Here is a 16,305-nt window from a genome sequence, read left to right on the forward strand (position 1 = left end):
TTTGGGGCAATACATCCCAGGTATGTTGCGATTGGGCTTGGGGCCAAATCAATGGGACAGCGTGAGCCCTTGGACCACGGCACAACCCCAGGGCAAGGCTCCAAGGTATGCACCTGGGTAGGCGAGAGCATCCGGGTATAGGCTAGGCTGAAGCTTAGAAGCACTTGGAACTTGGAAGACTCGGAGACTTGGAAGACTTGGAGACTTGGAACACTCAAGTCTCTGCTGAACCTGCACGCACAGGAGTGAGACCCAGCAACGCACTACTGGTCTCTGGGATAGTCCTCCAGTCACTCAATAGCCCTTCCAGACTTGTTGCTTGGGAACAGCTTGTGAGTCAGGATAAGCGGAGAATGAGGACAGAAGGTGACTCTGGAAACTTGGACATGACAAAGGCATTGAAGACTTGGAACTTACACAAAGGCATTGAAGGCTTGGAACTTAAATGAAGACTCAGGTTCAGGTTCAAATGAGCCGTGCACCACAGTGTGCCCTACACAGCCCGAGGACTGGTCGCGAAGCACGCCGAAGGTGGAGCAGATGCAGGACTTGAGACTTAGACATGGATGGAAGCTGGAACATCACTTGGAATGAGAAACATCACTAGGAAAGAGGAATATCACTTAAAATGAGAAACAAGGTGATCCACTGGCTGGACAAGCTCCACAAGACCGGAATTAGGAACAAGACAAGGATCTTGGAACTTAGAATTTGAGACTTGGAAATTTAAAAAACAAGGATGGACTCCGAAGACTTCTCCCAGCGAAGACAGACTTGGAGACAGGCCATGTGTCACAAGGCAACCTACACAACTCACCATGTGCTGGTCACAGCCCATGTCGCTGGCATGCCTGGAGGACAAACGAGAGAGAAGACCTGGAAGGCAGGACTTGTAGATGAGGACTGGAACATCAGGAACTTTACTAAAGACTTGGAAGACTTGACATCAGGATACAAGTGAAGATTGGAAGACTTGGAAGACTTGACATCAGGAACAGAAGATGCAGGAACTGTCAAGAGACCAGGAACATGGAACAAGGAACATAGAAGAGCTCTCACGAAGAACATGAAACATGAAGACTTTGAAAGAGCGAAGACCAGGAACTCCGAAGACTCCTGGAGAGAAAACCTGGTACAGGAACTCCAGGGACAAAGCAACTCCTTGTGAAGGTAATGAGGGACTGGCAGAGAAGCCCTTTTATAGGGCTACAGGCATGACATCATCAGGGAGGACCGCGGGGCTTTTCCCGCTATGGTCCCTTTAAATTGTGAGCAGAGGCACATGCAACCTAGGAGGATATTGGGTGCAGGAGTGGCGTCAGCTGATGAGGGAAGTTGGCAGCTTGGGCTGTGAAGACCACAACAGCGCCGGCAGCACTCCCCCGCCACACGGATGGTGGAGGTGGCACCCAGCCGCGAAGAAGAAGATCAGAAATGGCGTCTGGCCACGCAGGAACAAGCCAGTAGAGGACCCAGTGCCGCATGAGAGCGGAAGAATGGCTCGGCAGTACTGATGGCCCCTCCAGGCCATGCCAGGAGACAGCCTGGCATCGAGGGTGAGTGAGCTGCTCATGGGCCTGTCCATGAATGGCAAGCGCAACAAGGTATATGCTACTAATTTGTTTGATGTCATTTATCTATCTTGGCATTCAGAAAATTCTTCCCTGAAATTACTATAATTTTTATTTAACAGAAAGCACTTTGACATATTTGGTAAAGGTGTGTAGGGGGAAAATGTTTTTGTTTCTCAGTTCATTTTCAAGAAGGCTTTTCCCCACTAAATTCTGTTTGCGGAATGTTTGAATAATTTTATTTGTGAAGAAAAATGAATCAAGCATTAAAAAAAAAAAAAAAAGAACCGAAAAATGAAAAAGGGGCCTCCCGTCCCGTCCCCTCCATTCATCCCTACCACCCATAAAATTGCTGGGGCCAGATTCCCCCATGGCTCCCACCTACCCAGTTTGGTGGGGGTCCACCTATGGTGAGGTCTAGGCCCAGGCCGAAACCTTGAATATGTTTAAGCCAAGGCCATGGTAGGTCGCCGCGAGTTGGCCCTCAGCTTACGCAAGGCTGATGCCTCAGCCTCAGTCTAGGCCAGAGACTGGGCCCAGGCCTAATGCTGTAGCTCAGCCCAGAAGCTGAATTCTGAAGCTGGGGCCTTGACCTGGATCCAGGCCCAACACCAAGGCGATAAGCTGGAAGCCAAGACCTAATGCCTAGGCCTCGGCCTAAGCCAGAGCCCAGGCCCATGCCCAATGCTGCGGCCTGGCCTGGAGGCCGGGTCCTGATGCCTGGGCCTTGGCCTAGTGTCAGGCCCAGGCCTGGAATTCAGGCCTTGGAGCTCCCATGAAGCAGTCCTCTTCTGTTTTCTTTCTTCGTAAACTGAATCAGTACCTGGGGTTGTGCCGGTGTTAACTCCAGTGCATTCACCCTAGTGAGTGGCACCATTTTGATGTACGGTAATGCAGTAAAATGCATACTTCTGTAATGCCATCTTGACTGCTTACTTCACGGGGTGTTCCTGAGTCCGGGATCGACCTGGCAGGAGGCCCCCTAGGGCAGACTCCATCAGTCCTTGTGTTCTTGGCACCTGGTGCCTCCACCTGGGGAAGATGGTGTTAGTAGGTGGGATTTCCCTCACTTCACCCCAGGAAAACAAATAGGTCTGTGAAAAAGGTTGGCAGTATGTCAAATATATACAGGTTTATTAGACTATACAAATATATACATTTCTTCATGACTATGTACATTGCTAATAGGATGTCAAACAACACACTTATCTATTCAAGGTTAGTAGTCTCAGCCTACATAACTATATACATTTTTACAAGGTAGCAAGAACAATTAATATTTGGCAATTTGGGGTTGTTGGCCCCCATAATATACCACCATATAGAATAGAAGGAACCTCTTGCGTTCCAGCTTAATAAAGTATTATTATTATTATTCTCCCCCTTTTTTCTCTAGTCTCACCCATGTGGAAAAATGCAACTGGGCTGGTGGGCAGTGTTGGCATGGGATCCATTGTATCTAAACCGTGTCCTTCTGCTCCGCTGAGAAGTTCACTCCGCTGAAATACCGTGCCAATGCTGGGGTCCACATCCTCCTGGGGGACCCAACTCCACCTTCTGGTCTGTTGCTGAGGTCCATGCCCTACTGTGGGAACAGACTCCAGCTCCTGGACTGCTGCTGGGGATCACGCCCTCCTGGGGGACCCAACTCCACCTTCTGGACTGCCACTGGGGTTCATGCCATCCTGGGGGACCCAACTCCACCTCTTGGTCTGCTGCCATTGTCCAAGCCCTCCTAGGGCACCCAAGTCTACTTCCTGGTCTGCTGCTGGGGTCCATGCCCTACAGAGGGAACCGACTCCAGCTCCTGGACTACCGCTGAGGTCCATGCCCTCCTGGGGGACCCAACTGCACCTGTGGACCTGCCGCTGGCATCCACGCCCTGCTAGGGGACCCGAATTCATCTCTGGGCCTGCTGCTGGGATCACCTTGCTCAAGGGGGATTGCTCCACCTCTGAATCTGCCCCTGGGGTCCCCTTACTCAAGGGGGATTGCTTGATCTCCAGATCTGCTGATGTTCTTCAGTTGTCCTCCCTTGGTAGTTGAGTTTTCCTTGGCTTGGATTTTACAGCTCCAATAAGGTTTGTTTCATTCAGGGGGCCTCGATACATTTCAAGGATCCTGAATGAAACAAATTGCCCTTATTCATCATGTTTTTGAAATTTGTTTGAAACAAATGCACATCCCTAATTTTTGGTGCAGGTTGGAAGAATGTTTTAGATGATATTATCTTCCAAACATGGGAAGAATATGCCACCTACCTGACTTAATGCTGTTTTTTTCTGTCTTTGGTGTGCCACAGTAGAAAAAGTGGCTCTGTTGTGCAGGTTTCTGGACATCCACTCTGTCACCAAGAATCATTTACTGAAATATTCCCTGGCTCATGCATTCTGCTGCTTCTTGACCGCTGTGGAAGATGTCAATCCGGCAGTGGCCACTAGGGCGGGGCTCTTATTTTCTCAGTTGTCATCCCTGGGGGTCCCTCTCCTTCTCCATGCTCTGTCTCTTCCCTATGGGGCCGATATTTTCTGGACAATCATTACCAGCAACTTCAACAGCAAAGACTGGAAGATGAGGTTTGAAGCAGGTAAGTATCTGCACCATCCTGATGCCTTGAAAGTGGCTGCAGTATAAGATAATACATGTGTAAAGGTGGGAGTCAGGCTTTCTCTGAAAAGAGCTGGATTGTTAAAAGCTAGAGTCAAACCCAACTTTTGAGGCGGTACAATACAGGGGTAATTGGATAACACAGGGGCCTGAGGATATTATGGATTTAGGGAAATGCAAGGACAGAAGGGCAATACATTGAAATGAGGACAGTATAGGGGCCTTAAGACAATACAGTGACATGGGGGCAACAAAGGTACATCAGGTACAAGGAACATAGAAGAGCTCTCACGAAGAACATGAAACATGAAGACTTTGAAAGAGCGAAGACCAGGAACTCCGAAGACTCCTGGAGAGAAAACCTGGTACAGGAACTCCAGGGACAAAGCAACTCCTTGTGAAGGTAATGAGGGACTGGCAGAGAAGCCCTTTTATAGGGCTACAGGCATGACATCATCAGGGAGGACCGCGGGGCTTTTCCCGCTATGGTCCCTTTAAATTGTGAGCAGAGGCACATGCAACCTAGGAGGATATTGGGTGCAGGAGTGGCGTCAGCTGATGAGGGAAGTTGGCAGCTTGGGCTGTGAAGACCACAATAGCGCCGGCAGCACTCCCCCGCCACACGGATGGTGGAGGTGGCACCCAGCCGCGAAGAAGAAGATCAGAAATGGCGTCTGGCCACGCAGGAACAAGCCAGTAGAGGACCCAGTGCCGCATGAGAGCGGAAGAATGGCTCGGCAGTACTGATGGCCCCTCCAGGCCATGCCAGGAGACAGCCTGGCATCGAGGTGAGTGAGCTGCTCATGGGCCTGTCCATGAATGGCAAGCGCAACAAGGTATATGCTACTAATTTGCTTGATGTCATTTATCTATCTTGGCATTCAGAAAATTCTTCCCTGAAATTACTATAATTTTTATTTAACAGAAAGCACTTTGACATATTTGGTAAAGGTGTTTAGGGGGAAAATGTTTTTGTTTCTCAGTTCATTTTCAAGAAGGCTTTTCCCCACTAAATTCTGTTTGCGGAATGTTTGAATAATTTTATTTGTGAAGAAAAATGAATCAAGCATTAAAAAAAAAAAAAAAGAACCGAAAAATGAAAAAGGGGCCTCCCGTCCCATCCCCTCCATTCATCCCTACCACCCATAAAATTGCTGGGGCCAGATTCCCCCATGGCCCCCACCTACCCAGTTTGGTGGGGGTCCACCTATGGTGAGGTCTAGGCCCAGGCCGAAACCTTGAATATGTTTAAGCCAAGGCCATGGTAGGTCGCCGCGAGTTGGCCCTCAGCTTACGCAAGGCTGATGCCTCAGCCTCAGTCTAGGCCAGAGACTGGGCCCAGGCCTAATGCTGTAGCTCAGCCCAGAAGCTGAATTCTGAAGCTGGGGCCTTGACCAGGATCCAGGCCCAACACCAAGGCGATAAGCTGGAAGCCAAGACCTAATGCCTAGGCCTCGGCCTAAGCCAGAGCCCAGGCCCATGCCCAATGCTGCGGCCTGGCCTGGAGGCCGGGTCCCGATGCCTGGGCCTTGGCCTAGTGTCAGGCCCAGGCCTGGAATTCAGGCCTTGGAGCTCCCATGAAGCAGTCCTCTTCTGTTTTCTTTCTTCGTAAACTGAATCAGTACCTGGGGTTGTGCCGGTGTTAACTCCAGTGCATTCACCCTAGTGAGTGGCACCATTTTGATGTACGGTAATGCAGTAAAATGCATACTTCTGTAATGCCATCTTGACTGCTTACTTCACGGGGTGTTCCTGAGTCCGGGATCGACCTGGCAGGAGGCCCCCTAGGGCAGACTCCATCAGTCCTTGTGTTCTTGGCACCTGGTGCCTCCACCTGGGGAAGATGGTGTTAGTAGGTGGGATTTCCCTCACTTCACCCCAGGAAAACAAATAGGTCTGTGAAAAAGGTTGGCAGTATGTCAAATATATACAGGTTTATTAGACTATACAAATATATACATTTCTTCATGACTATGTACATTGCTAATAGGATGTCAAACAACACACTTATCTATTCAAGGTTAGTAGTCTCAGCCTACATAACTATATACATTTTTACAAGGTAGCAAGAACAATTAATATTTGGCAATTTGGGGTTGTTGGCCCCCATAATATACCACCATATAGAATAGAAGGAACCTCTTGCGTTCCAGCTTAATAAAGTATTATTATTATTATTCTCCCCCTTTTTTCTCTAGTCTCACCCATGTGGAAAAATGCAACTGGGCTGGTGGGCAGTGTTGGCATGGGATCCATTGTATCTAAACCGTGTCCTTCTGCTCCGCTGAGAAGTTCACGCCGCTGAAATACCGTGCCAATGCTGGGGTCCACATCCTCCTGGGGGACCCAACTCCACCTTCTGGTCTGTTGCTGAGGTCCATGCCCTACTGTGGGAACAGACTCCAGCTCCTGGACTGCTGCTGGGGATCACGCCCTCCTGGGGGACCCAACTCCACCTTCTGGACTGCCACTGGGGTTCATGCCATCCTGGGGGACCCAACTCCACCTCTTGGTCTGCTGCCATTGTCCAAGCCCTCCTAGGGCACCCAAGTCTACTTCCTGGTCTGCTGCTGGGGTCCATGCCCTACAGAGGGAACCGACTCCAGCTCCTGGACTACCGCTGAGGTCCATGCCCTCCTGGGGGACCCAACTGCACCTGTGGACCTGCCGCTGGCATCCACGCCCTGCTAGGGGACCCAAATTCATCTCTGGGCCTGCTGCTAGGATCACCTTGCTCAAGGGGGATTGCTCCACCTCTGAATCTGCCCCTGGGGTCCCCTTACTCAAGGGGGATTGCTTGATCTCCAGATCTGCTGATGTTCTTCAGTTGTCCTCCCTTGGTAGTTGAGTTTTCCTTGGCTTGGATTTTACAGCTCCAATAAGGTTTGTTTCATTCAGGGGGCCTCGATACATTTCAAGGATCCTGAATGAAACAAATTGCCCTTATTCATCATGTTTTTGAAATTTGTTTGAAACAAATGCACATCCCTAATTTTTGGTGCAGGTTGGAAGAATGTTTTAGATGATATTATCTTCCAAACATGGGAAGAATATGCCACCTACCTGACTTAATGCTGTTTTTTTCTGTCTTTGGTGTGCCACAGTAGAAAAAGTGGCTCTGTTGTGCAGGTTTCTGGACATCCACTCTGTCACCAAGAATCATTTACTGAAATATTCCCTGGCTCATGCATTCTGCTGCTTCTTGACCGCTGTGGAAGATGTCAATCCGGCAGTGGCCACTAGGGCGGGGCTCTTATTGGACACCATCAAGAGGCCAGCTTTGCAGGTGGGCTCCTGGTCTGTGAATAAGTGATCGTCTTAGAAGAACTGGGCTGCACCACAAAATAATTGCTTGCACTTGAAGTTACTCGAAATCCATGGCAGGAATGCATTGCCATGTGTCTCATTTACAGTGGCCTCACAAAGACGCTGAGAGTTATAATCTAACTGAAACAGCCAAAAATCACTTTTCTAGGAGTTACCATCTTTTTAAATAAAATGCCATTCCCGTGAGGCTCAGACAAAATCTGTAATGATTGCCCTTGAGATGCAGTTTTTATTCTCAAAGGCCATGAGTGAGAGCCGATGTTTTATTCTAGCTCATGAATAGATATCAATGACATTTTGCTTAAAGGGATGTTAACTCCTGTTTTGACTCTTCTGACTCCACTGCCATTGTCAGAGTCCCTTTGTGATGTCATTGACCAGAGTGAAAACCACTGACTCTGTGGCGAGAGCCGTTATCTGATTGGCCAGAGATGTTCCATTGCATCAGTTGTATTTCTAGAGTGGTGCTGAAGTTCTAAACACAAAGCCAATTCCGTGAGGCAGATGTAAAACGCTCTCCTCCCCAGTGCAGCTGAAAGTCCACGATGTGTTCCAGAAAACACGTAGTTTTAGTCTCACTGAGAGGAAACGTTTCTGAGAGAAGGGGGGAGATGTGTGGAAATTGGGGAAGGAAAAGGATGTGTGTAGATTGTATTGCCAAGTCTATCTGTGTTGTTTCCAAGGGAGAAAAGGACCTGCAGAAAAGCAAGTTCAAATGTCCACGGGTACATTGTGCCCATGGCAAGTTTCAAAAATTGGTGCAAAGTCCACGGTTAAAAAGTGCTGGGGGACTTTGTCTCAGTACAGAGAGTTTGAGAATTGTCTCCAAAGAAATAAGTGTACATTGTATCACATTTCCTGGTTATTTATTAGTTTTACGAAGTTTAGTAAAGGATTACTAAAATGAAGAGGTTTTTTGGGGGGAGACCTGGCAGTATCTTCCAGCTTCTTTGGGTCTCCCGTTTAATCTCATCTGGGATTTACAATTGCCCAGGGATTTCTCCCCCCCCCCCCAATTTTGTATCTCCCTCCCAACCTACTATAATCCAGCCATTGCCGTGAGAGGCCTCTGCCAGGGTCTATGCGCCAGGTCTACATCCAGAAGCTTGCAAACAAGGGCCCTCATTCCAGCCACTAGATGTCACTATTGCAGAATGATTATGACTGCTGCGCCCCCCCCCCCCCCCGGGGGCTGTGAGTGCTGCCTCTATACCATCCCTAGCCTTGACCTACCTGAGAAACAAAATGTCTGAGCCAGGAATTGCTGGACTGGTACTGAAATAGCAGACTGGCCCAGGAAGAGGATTTTAATTGAAGTCAGATTTATAGTATTAAGAATTCTAAATAGTGACTCTTAGCGGTGCAAGAGTATTTGGGGTCCCTAGGCAAACCTTTGGTCATACATTCCCCATCCCCAGCTTACCTATTGGTGGCAGCTCCAGCACAGTGCTCCCTTCTTTGGCAGTATTGACTCTTCCTCTCTGGAAGTATCAGCCCTGATGGTCAGTGGTCTTCACTTTATGATATAAAATTAGATAGGAAAGAAACAAGAAAAAAAAGTGAAAGATCATTAAAAAGTCAGTAAAACTTGCAAAAAAAGCTTAACTTGCCATACACACAGGCATCACTTCTATAATTTCTATTCCAACCAGTGCTGTCATTTCTAGGGCCTTAGGTTTTAAAACTGTTGCCAGTTAATGACTCAGCTTGCAACTATCTTGTGCCAGTGTTGGCCCCTTCATATGCCTTCTGCTTAGAGCCTGGGATTCACTGTGCGGTTTTGCACGGAGCTTCAGTGAACCTCACGTGGGAGGGTCAGCAAATTTTGCGAGGCTCTCTGGTGTCTCCGTGCAACCCTGGCAACTGGAAGAGACTGCACCACTCCAATGGGAAAAGGGAAAACCAGGAAGCAGGGAATGGACCAGCCAAAATCTCCACCAAAAGCTTTTAGATTTTAGAAACCTGGGATGTCCTCTGCTGGTGAAACTTCGCCCTGTTGTGGCTTTGGCCACTGTTCGCTGTATATTTTTAAGGTGATGAGTAAAACCCTGGGTCTTTTGTTTTTTTTAATCTGAGATTTTGGCTGGTCCGTCGTATGTTTCTGCCTTTAGTTTCTTAATTTGGAAGCTTTTGTAATTTCTCAAACTTGTGTCAAAAAAAAAACCCCATCCCAAAGTGAGGCAGGAGCTAAGGGTTCTCTGGAAAAAGGGGCACTTATTTTCGTTTTGATTTCCCAAAACCTGTGAATGTTTCAGAATTTTGTTGCATGCAACACGGAGGCTTCCCAAAATATAAAACCTCACCGAGCTTCCGCACGATTGGACGGGTTTCCTTTTTATGGGCACAGCAATTTCCTCCCGCTTGATTGGATTGCCTGCTCCAGTGGAACCGGTCTGTATTGAACTGTGGCACCCGGAGCCTTCCTTTGCAATGAGCCCGGGACTCCGGCCCCTCGTTTTATATATCCCTTCTCAGTTCGCTTGGCTCGGTCATTGCACTGGCACTCCTCATCCAGGTGGCCTTGCACCAGAGCTCTTTCCAGAACCCTGCAGCCAGGGCACCTAAAACCGGCCGCTAGGTTTCGCTATTGCGTGATGTCCGGGATTCCTAACGAGCCTGGGGAGCGGAAGATCTCACTTGGGAATCTGACCCAGCCTCCAGGTCAGCCCCCAGCTGGGTTTTTTCTGAAAGTGTCTCTTCTTCCCTTTCCCTTCCTTCCAGGGCCTGTGCCTCTGCCTTGACTTCCAGTTTGATACAGTGGTGAAGGACAGACCTACGATCCTCAGCAAACTCCTCCTGCTTCACTTCCTCAAGCAGGACATTCCGGCACTGAGCTGGGAGTTCTTTGTGAACCGGTTTGAAACCCTCTCCCTGGAGGCGCAGCTGCACCTGGACTGTAACAAGGAATTCCCTTTTCCTACAAGTAAGTCTGTTGACTGAATGTGTCCCTGACATTTTCTTTTATAAAAATAAAGATTATACAAAAAAACCCAAAACCCTTGGTGTGCATGGATAGATAGGCCTGCAGCCCGGAAATAGTGGCACAATGGCCCACTGAGGCCTTCTGTCTTCAGAAGGCCTCTGAACTGTGGGATTCCTCCTCTTCTGAAAGAACGTGTTCGGGAGACTGGCTCTTATGGCCGCCATGAGCCTCTGTAAATAGGGCTGATACTTTCCATCATTAGTAGAGGATGCAAAGGGAATACTGAGAGGATTGGTTAAGTGGCAGAGGTGCTACCAACCAAAACTAGGAGAAATGTAGACACGCTTAGGACAGATACACCAGATGGGAGTAATATAGGCAGGGCCAAGTGGGCAGACAGGATGGATCATGTGGTCTTTGTTTGCTGGCTGTCACTACTGGTACCCGGGGGCACAGCGCTGTCAGCAGTGCTCCAGGAGCCGGTTCCTTTCCTAAACCACTGAATGCATTTCGTTTTGGCCACACACGCAAAACCTGCTCATCGGAGACCTGTAGCATCTAGGGATGTCCACTTGTTGGAAGTGAAATGGAAAATCTTAACTACGTTTCCCGTTTCATTTCAATTTGTTTTAAATTAATATGAAAGAAAAAAAAAAATGAAATGCTCATTTTTGTTCGTTTTGCTTAAAATCACGTTTTTGCTGCTGACAGAAAAAAAGCCCTCCCTCTCATGCCCCATACTCTCTTACCGGCACCATTTGGTATAGAAGTAGCAGCAGTAGCATGGGATCTTCCTGGTGTTTGGGTAATTGCCAGGTTCTTGTGTCCTGGTTTGGTCTCTGATGGAAACAGGATGCTGGGCTTGATGGACCCTTGGTCTGACCCAGCATGGCAATTTCTTATGTTCTAATGACGCCAGCCTCAGTCTGCTGGTACCATTTCTAAGCAACTGGGGATTGCTCCTGCCTTGTGAAGAAAGAACATAATTAAGAGGATTCGAGGTTGAGGGGAAGGCCAGGGAGGGATTTATTTTCTTCTCTGACAAGGCCAGACATTTTGGGGGGTTTTGATTTGCCTTCTGTTTTTTTGCTTTGATTTTTAAAATGTCCTTTGTTGTTTGTCTTGGGTTTTTTTTTATTTTAAATTAAAGAAATGAATTGAAACAATTAACAAAATGAACCCCCCCCCCCCCCCCAAAAAAATACAAAACAAAATAGGAAGGGCCTGTCTGTGCGCGCCCCTAGCAGCATCCTTCCAGTGTTTGTGAAGTGCAGAAAAGTGCACTCACACACAGCGTTCATTCAGCAACTAAGGGCGCATCTTTTGGATTGCAGAGTAAAATGGAAGTCAGAGTTTTAGCACAAAATTTAATAGAAATACATGTTAACTCAACCTTTACAAATGTTCATAAACCTACAGTTTTTCAATCTGCTTGCAAAGGAAATTCACTTTGTTGGATTTACATAAGAACATAAGAAAACGCCACACTGGGTCAGACCAAGGGTCCATCAAGCCCAGCATCCTGTTTCCAACAGTGGCCAATCCAGGCCATAAGAACCTGGCAAGTACCCAAAAACTAAGTCTATTCCATGTTACCATTGCTAATGGCAGTGGCTATTCTCTAAGTGAACTTAATAGCAGGTAATGGACTTCTCCTCCAAGAACTTATTCAATCTTTTTTAAACACCGCTATACTAACCACATCCTCTGGCAACAAATTCCAGAGTTTAATTGTGCATTGAGTGAAAAAGAACTTTCTCCGATTAGTTTTAAATGTGCCCCATGCTAACTTCATGGAGTGCCCCCTAGTCTTTCTACTATCCGAAAGAGTTAATAACCGATTCACATCTACCCGTTCTAGACCTCTCATGATTTTAAATATCTCTATCATATCCCCCCTCAGCCGTTTCTTCTCCAAGCTGAAAAGTCCTAACCTCTTTAGTCTTTCCTCATAGGGGAGCTGTTCCATTCCCCTTATCATTTTGGTAGCCCTTCTCTGTACTTTCTCCATCGCAATTATATCTTTTTTGAGATGCGGCGACCAGAATTGTACACAGTATTCAAGGTGCGGTCTCACCATGGAGCGATACAGAGGCATTATGTCATTTTCCGTTTTATTCACCATTCCCTTTCTAATAATTCCCAACATTCTGTTTGCTTTTTTGACTGCCGCAGCACACTGAACTGACGATTTCAATGTGTTATCCACTATGATGCCTAGATCTCTTTCTTGGGTTGTAGCACCTAATATGGAACCCAACATTGTGTAACTATAGCATGGGTTATTTTTACCTATATGCATCACCTTGCACTTATCCACATTAAATTTCATCTGCCATTTGGATGCCCAATTTTCCAGTCTCACAAGGTCTTCCTGCAATTTATCACAATCTGCTTGTGATTTAACTACTCTGAACAATTTTGTGTCATCTGCAAATTTGATTACCTCACTCGTCGTATTTCTTTGCAGATCATTTATAAATATATTGAAAAGTAAGGGTCCCAATACAGATCCCTGAGGCACTCTACTGTCCACTCCCTTCCACTGAGAAAATTGCCCATTTAATCCTACTCTCTGTTTCCTGTCTTTTAGCCAGTTTGCAATCCATGAAAGGACATCGCCGCCTATCCCATGACTTTTTACTTTTGATAGAAGCCTCTCATGAGGAACTTTGTCAAACGCCTTCTGAAAATCCAAGTTCACTACATCTACCTGTTCACCTTTATCCACATGTTTATTAACTCCTTCAAAAAAGTGAAGCAGATTTGTGAGGCAAGACTTGCCTTGGGTAAAGCCATGCTGACTTTGTTCCATTAAACCATGTCTTTCTATATGTTCTGTAATGTTGATGTTTAGAACACTTTCCACTATTTTTCCTGGCACTGAAGTCAGGCTAGCCGGTCTGTAGTTTCCCGGATCGCCCCTGGAGCCCTTTTTAAATATCGGGGTTACATTTGCTATCCTCCAGTCTTCAGGTACTATGGATGATTTTAATGATAGGTTACAAATTTTTACTAATAGGTCTGAAATTTCATTTTTTAGTTCCTTCAGAAGTCTGGGGTGTATACCATCCAGTCCAGGTGATTTACTACTCTTCAGTTTGTCAATCAGGTCTACCACATCTTCTAGGTTCACCGTGATTTGATTCAGTCCATCTGAATCATTACCCATGAAAACCTTCTCCATTACGGGTACCTCCCCAACATCCTCTTCAGTAAACGCCAAAGCAAAGAAATCATTTAATCTTTCTGCGATGGCCTTATCTTCTCTAAGTGCCCCTTTAACCCCTCGATCATCTAACGGTCCAACTGACTCCCTCACAGGCTTTCTGCTTCGGATATATTTTAAAAAGTTTTTACTGTGAGCTTTTGCCTCTACAGCCAACTTCTTTTCAAATTCTCTCTTAGCCTGTCTTATCAATGTCTTACATTTAACTTGCCAATATTTATGCTTTATCCTATTTTCTTCTGTTGGATCCTTCTTCCAATTTTTGAATGAAGATCTTTTGTCTAAAATAGCTTCTTTCACCTCCCCTTTTAAACATGCCAGTAATCGTTTTGCCTTCTTTCCACCTTTCTTAATGTGTGGAATACATCTAGACTGTGCTTCTAGAATGGTATTTTTTTAACAATGACCACGCCTCTTGGACATTTTTTACTTTTGTAGCTGCTCCTTTCAGTTTTTTTCTAACAATTTTTCTCATTTTATCAAAGTTTCCCTTTTGAAAGTTTAGCACAAGAGCCTTGGATTTGCACACTGTTCCTCTTCCAGTCATTAAATCAAATTTGATCATATTATGATCACTATTGCCAAGCGGCCCCACCACCATTACCTCTCTCACCAAGTCCTGTGCTCCACTGAGAATTAGATCTAAAATTGCTCCCTCTCTCGTTGGTTCCTGAAGCAATTGCTCCATAAAGCTATTATTTATTCCATCCAGGAACGTTATCTCTCTAGCGTGTCCCGATGATACATTTACCCAGTCAATATTGGGGTAATTGAAGTCTCCCATTATTACTGCACTACCAATTTGGTTAGCTTCCCTAATTTCTCTTAGCATTTCACTGTCCGTTTCACCATCTTGACCAGGTGGACGGTAGTATACTCCTATCACTATACTATTTCCCAACACACAAGGGATTTCTACCCATAAAGATTCAATTGTGCATTTAGTTTCATGCAGGATGTTTATTCTGTTGGACTCTGTGCCATCCCAGACATAAAGCGCCACACTGTCTCCTGGATGCTCCTCTCTGTCATTGCGATATAATTTGTACCCTGGTATAGCACTGTCCTATTGGTTATCCTCCTTTCACCATGTCTCTGAGATGCCAATGAAGTCTATGTCATCATTCACTGCTATACATTCTAATTCTCCCATCTTGCTTCTTAGACTTCTGACGTTAGCATACAAACATTTCAAAGTATGCTTTTTGTTTGTATTTTCATTCAGCTTTTTAATTGATAGGGATAAATTAGAAATTTTTTTAATCTCAGGTGAGTTTTTAGTTACAGGCACTTGGACTACTTTTCTTATTATTGCAACCTCACTGTTGGGATGCCCTAATTCTAATGTGTCATTAGTATCCTTTGAAGATATCTCCCTCCGAACCATGCGCTGTTGAGCGACTGTCGGCTTTCCCCTTTATTCTAGTTTAAAAGCTGCTCTATCTCTTTTTTAAAGGTTAGCATCAGCAGTCTGGTTCCACCCTGGTTAAGGTGGAGCCCATCCCTTCGGAAGAGACTCCCCCTTCCCCAAAATGTTCCCCAGTTCCTTATAAAACTGAATCCCTCTTCCTTGCACCATTGTCTCATCCATGCAATGAGACTCCGGAGCTCTGCCTGCCTCTGGTGACCTGCGCGTGGAACAGGGAGCATTTCAGAGAATGCTACCCTGGAGGTTCTGGATTGTTAGCATTTAGAAATGGGCAAATGTCATAATAGTAGACTTCCTTAACCTCACTGAAGCTGCCATGCAGATCAGGCATCCAGGCCAGCAGGCAGATTTTCCACCCAGGAGATGGTTGCATGCATGGTTTTGAAGTATTGCATTTTAAAAGTACACAGGAATTCTGTTACTTGAACGGCACTGCATACAAATCCAATTTTTCTTGTCACCTTTACTGTTGTGTTGTTGTTATTTCTTCTCATGTGTTTGCGTTTTTGCAGCTATCACCGCGGTTAGGACCAATGTCGCCAACCTCAGCGATGCCGCCATGTGGAAGATCAAGAGGGCACGCTTTGCTCGCAACCGCCAGAAGAGTGTGCGCTCCCTGCGAGACAGTGTGAAGGGTCCTGTGGAATCTAAGAGGGCGCTCTCGCTCCCGGAAACCCTCAGCACAAAAATCCGTTGAGTATCTGAGCTCTCTGCCTAAATCCTACCAGCTTGGGCCGTTATGGGGCATGCCATCTGCCAGCTGCCAAGCGCTGCAGTGCCTCCTGCTGGAATGAGCCTGCTATAGGCAGTTAGTGAATGGTAGTGATGGTGGGAGGTGGTATGAGACAAAGCCAAGGCTCCTCCCAAGCCAAAGTACCCCAGTCGAGGTCACACTCTTTCTAATTCTGATTATATTAGAATACCTCTCGATGGGTACCTCGTTACTTTAACCTGGCTTATCAGGTCATTCTGTTAATCACTTTTGTCATACTGATGAAGCTGCTGAGTTGTTTTTTAACGTTAGTCTGCTGAGTGAATTTTAGAACCTTTGCTGGACAAGTTTGGTCCTTTCCAGTTGTTTTAGTTAACCAATGAGGACACTGGTGATATACTGCAATCTTTTCTGTTGAATGCTGTCCCCATGGACACCAACCAAATATCTCCAACACACACAACACAAATAGAACACACAAAGAACCCACAACTTCCACACCATGCA

General features: G+C 46.4%; 1 protein-coding gene across 1 annotated transcript in view; it reads left to right on the forward strand.

The window, feature by feature from the left end:
* The window catches only part of UNC79 (unc-79 homolog, NALCN channel complex subunit), a 245,531-nt gene that overhangs the window by 65,149 nt on the left and 164,077 nt on the right, over positions 1 to 16,305 (forward strand). The window contains exons 24-26 of the mRNA XM_029597854.1: positions 7,283 to 7,464; positions 10,227 to 10,428; positions 15,599 to 15,778. Coding sequence (XP_029453714.1) covers positions 7,283 to 7,464; positions 10,227 to 10,428; positions 15,599 to 15,778 — 564 coding nt within the window. The remainder of the gene's footprint in view (positions 1 to 7,282; positions 7,465 to 10,226; positions 10,429 to 15,598; positions 15,779 to 16,305) is intronic.

The sequence above is a fragment of the Rhinatrema bivittatum genome, chromosome 4 (genome assembly GCF_901001135.1).
Source record: "Rhinatrema bivittatum chromosome 4, aRhiBiv1.1, whole genome shotgun sequence".
Classification (NCBI taxonomy): domain Eukaryota; kingdom Metazoa; phylum Chordata; class Amphibia; order Gymnophiona; family Rhinatrematidae; genus Rhinatrema; species Rhinatrema bivittatum.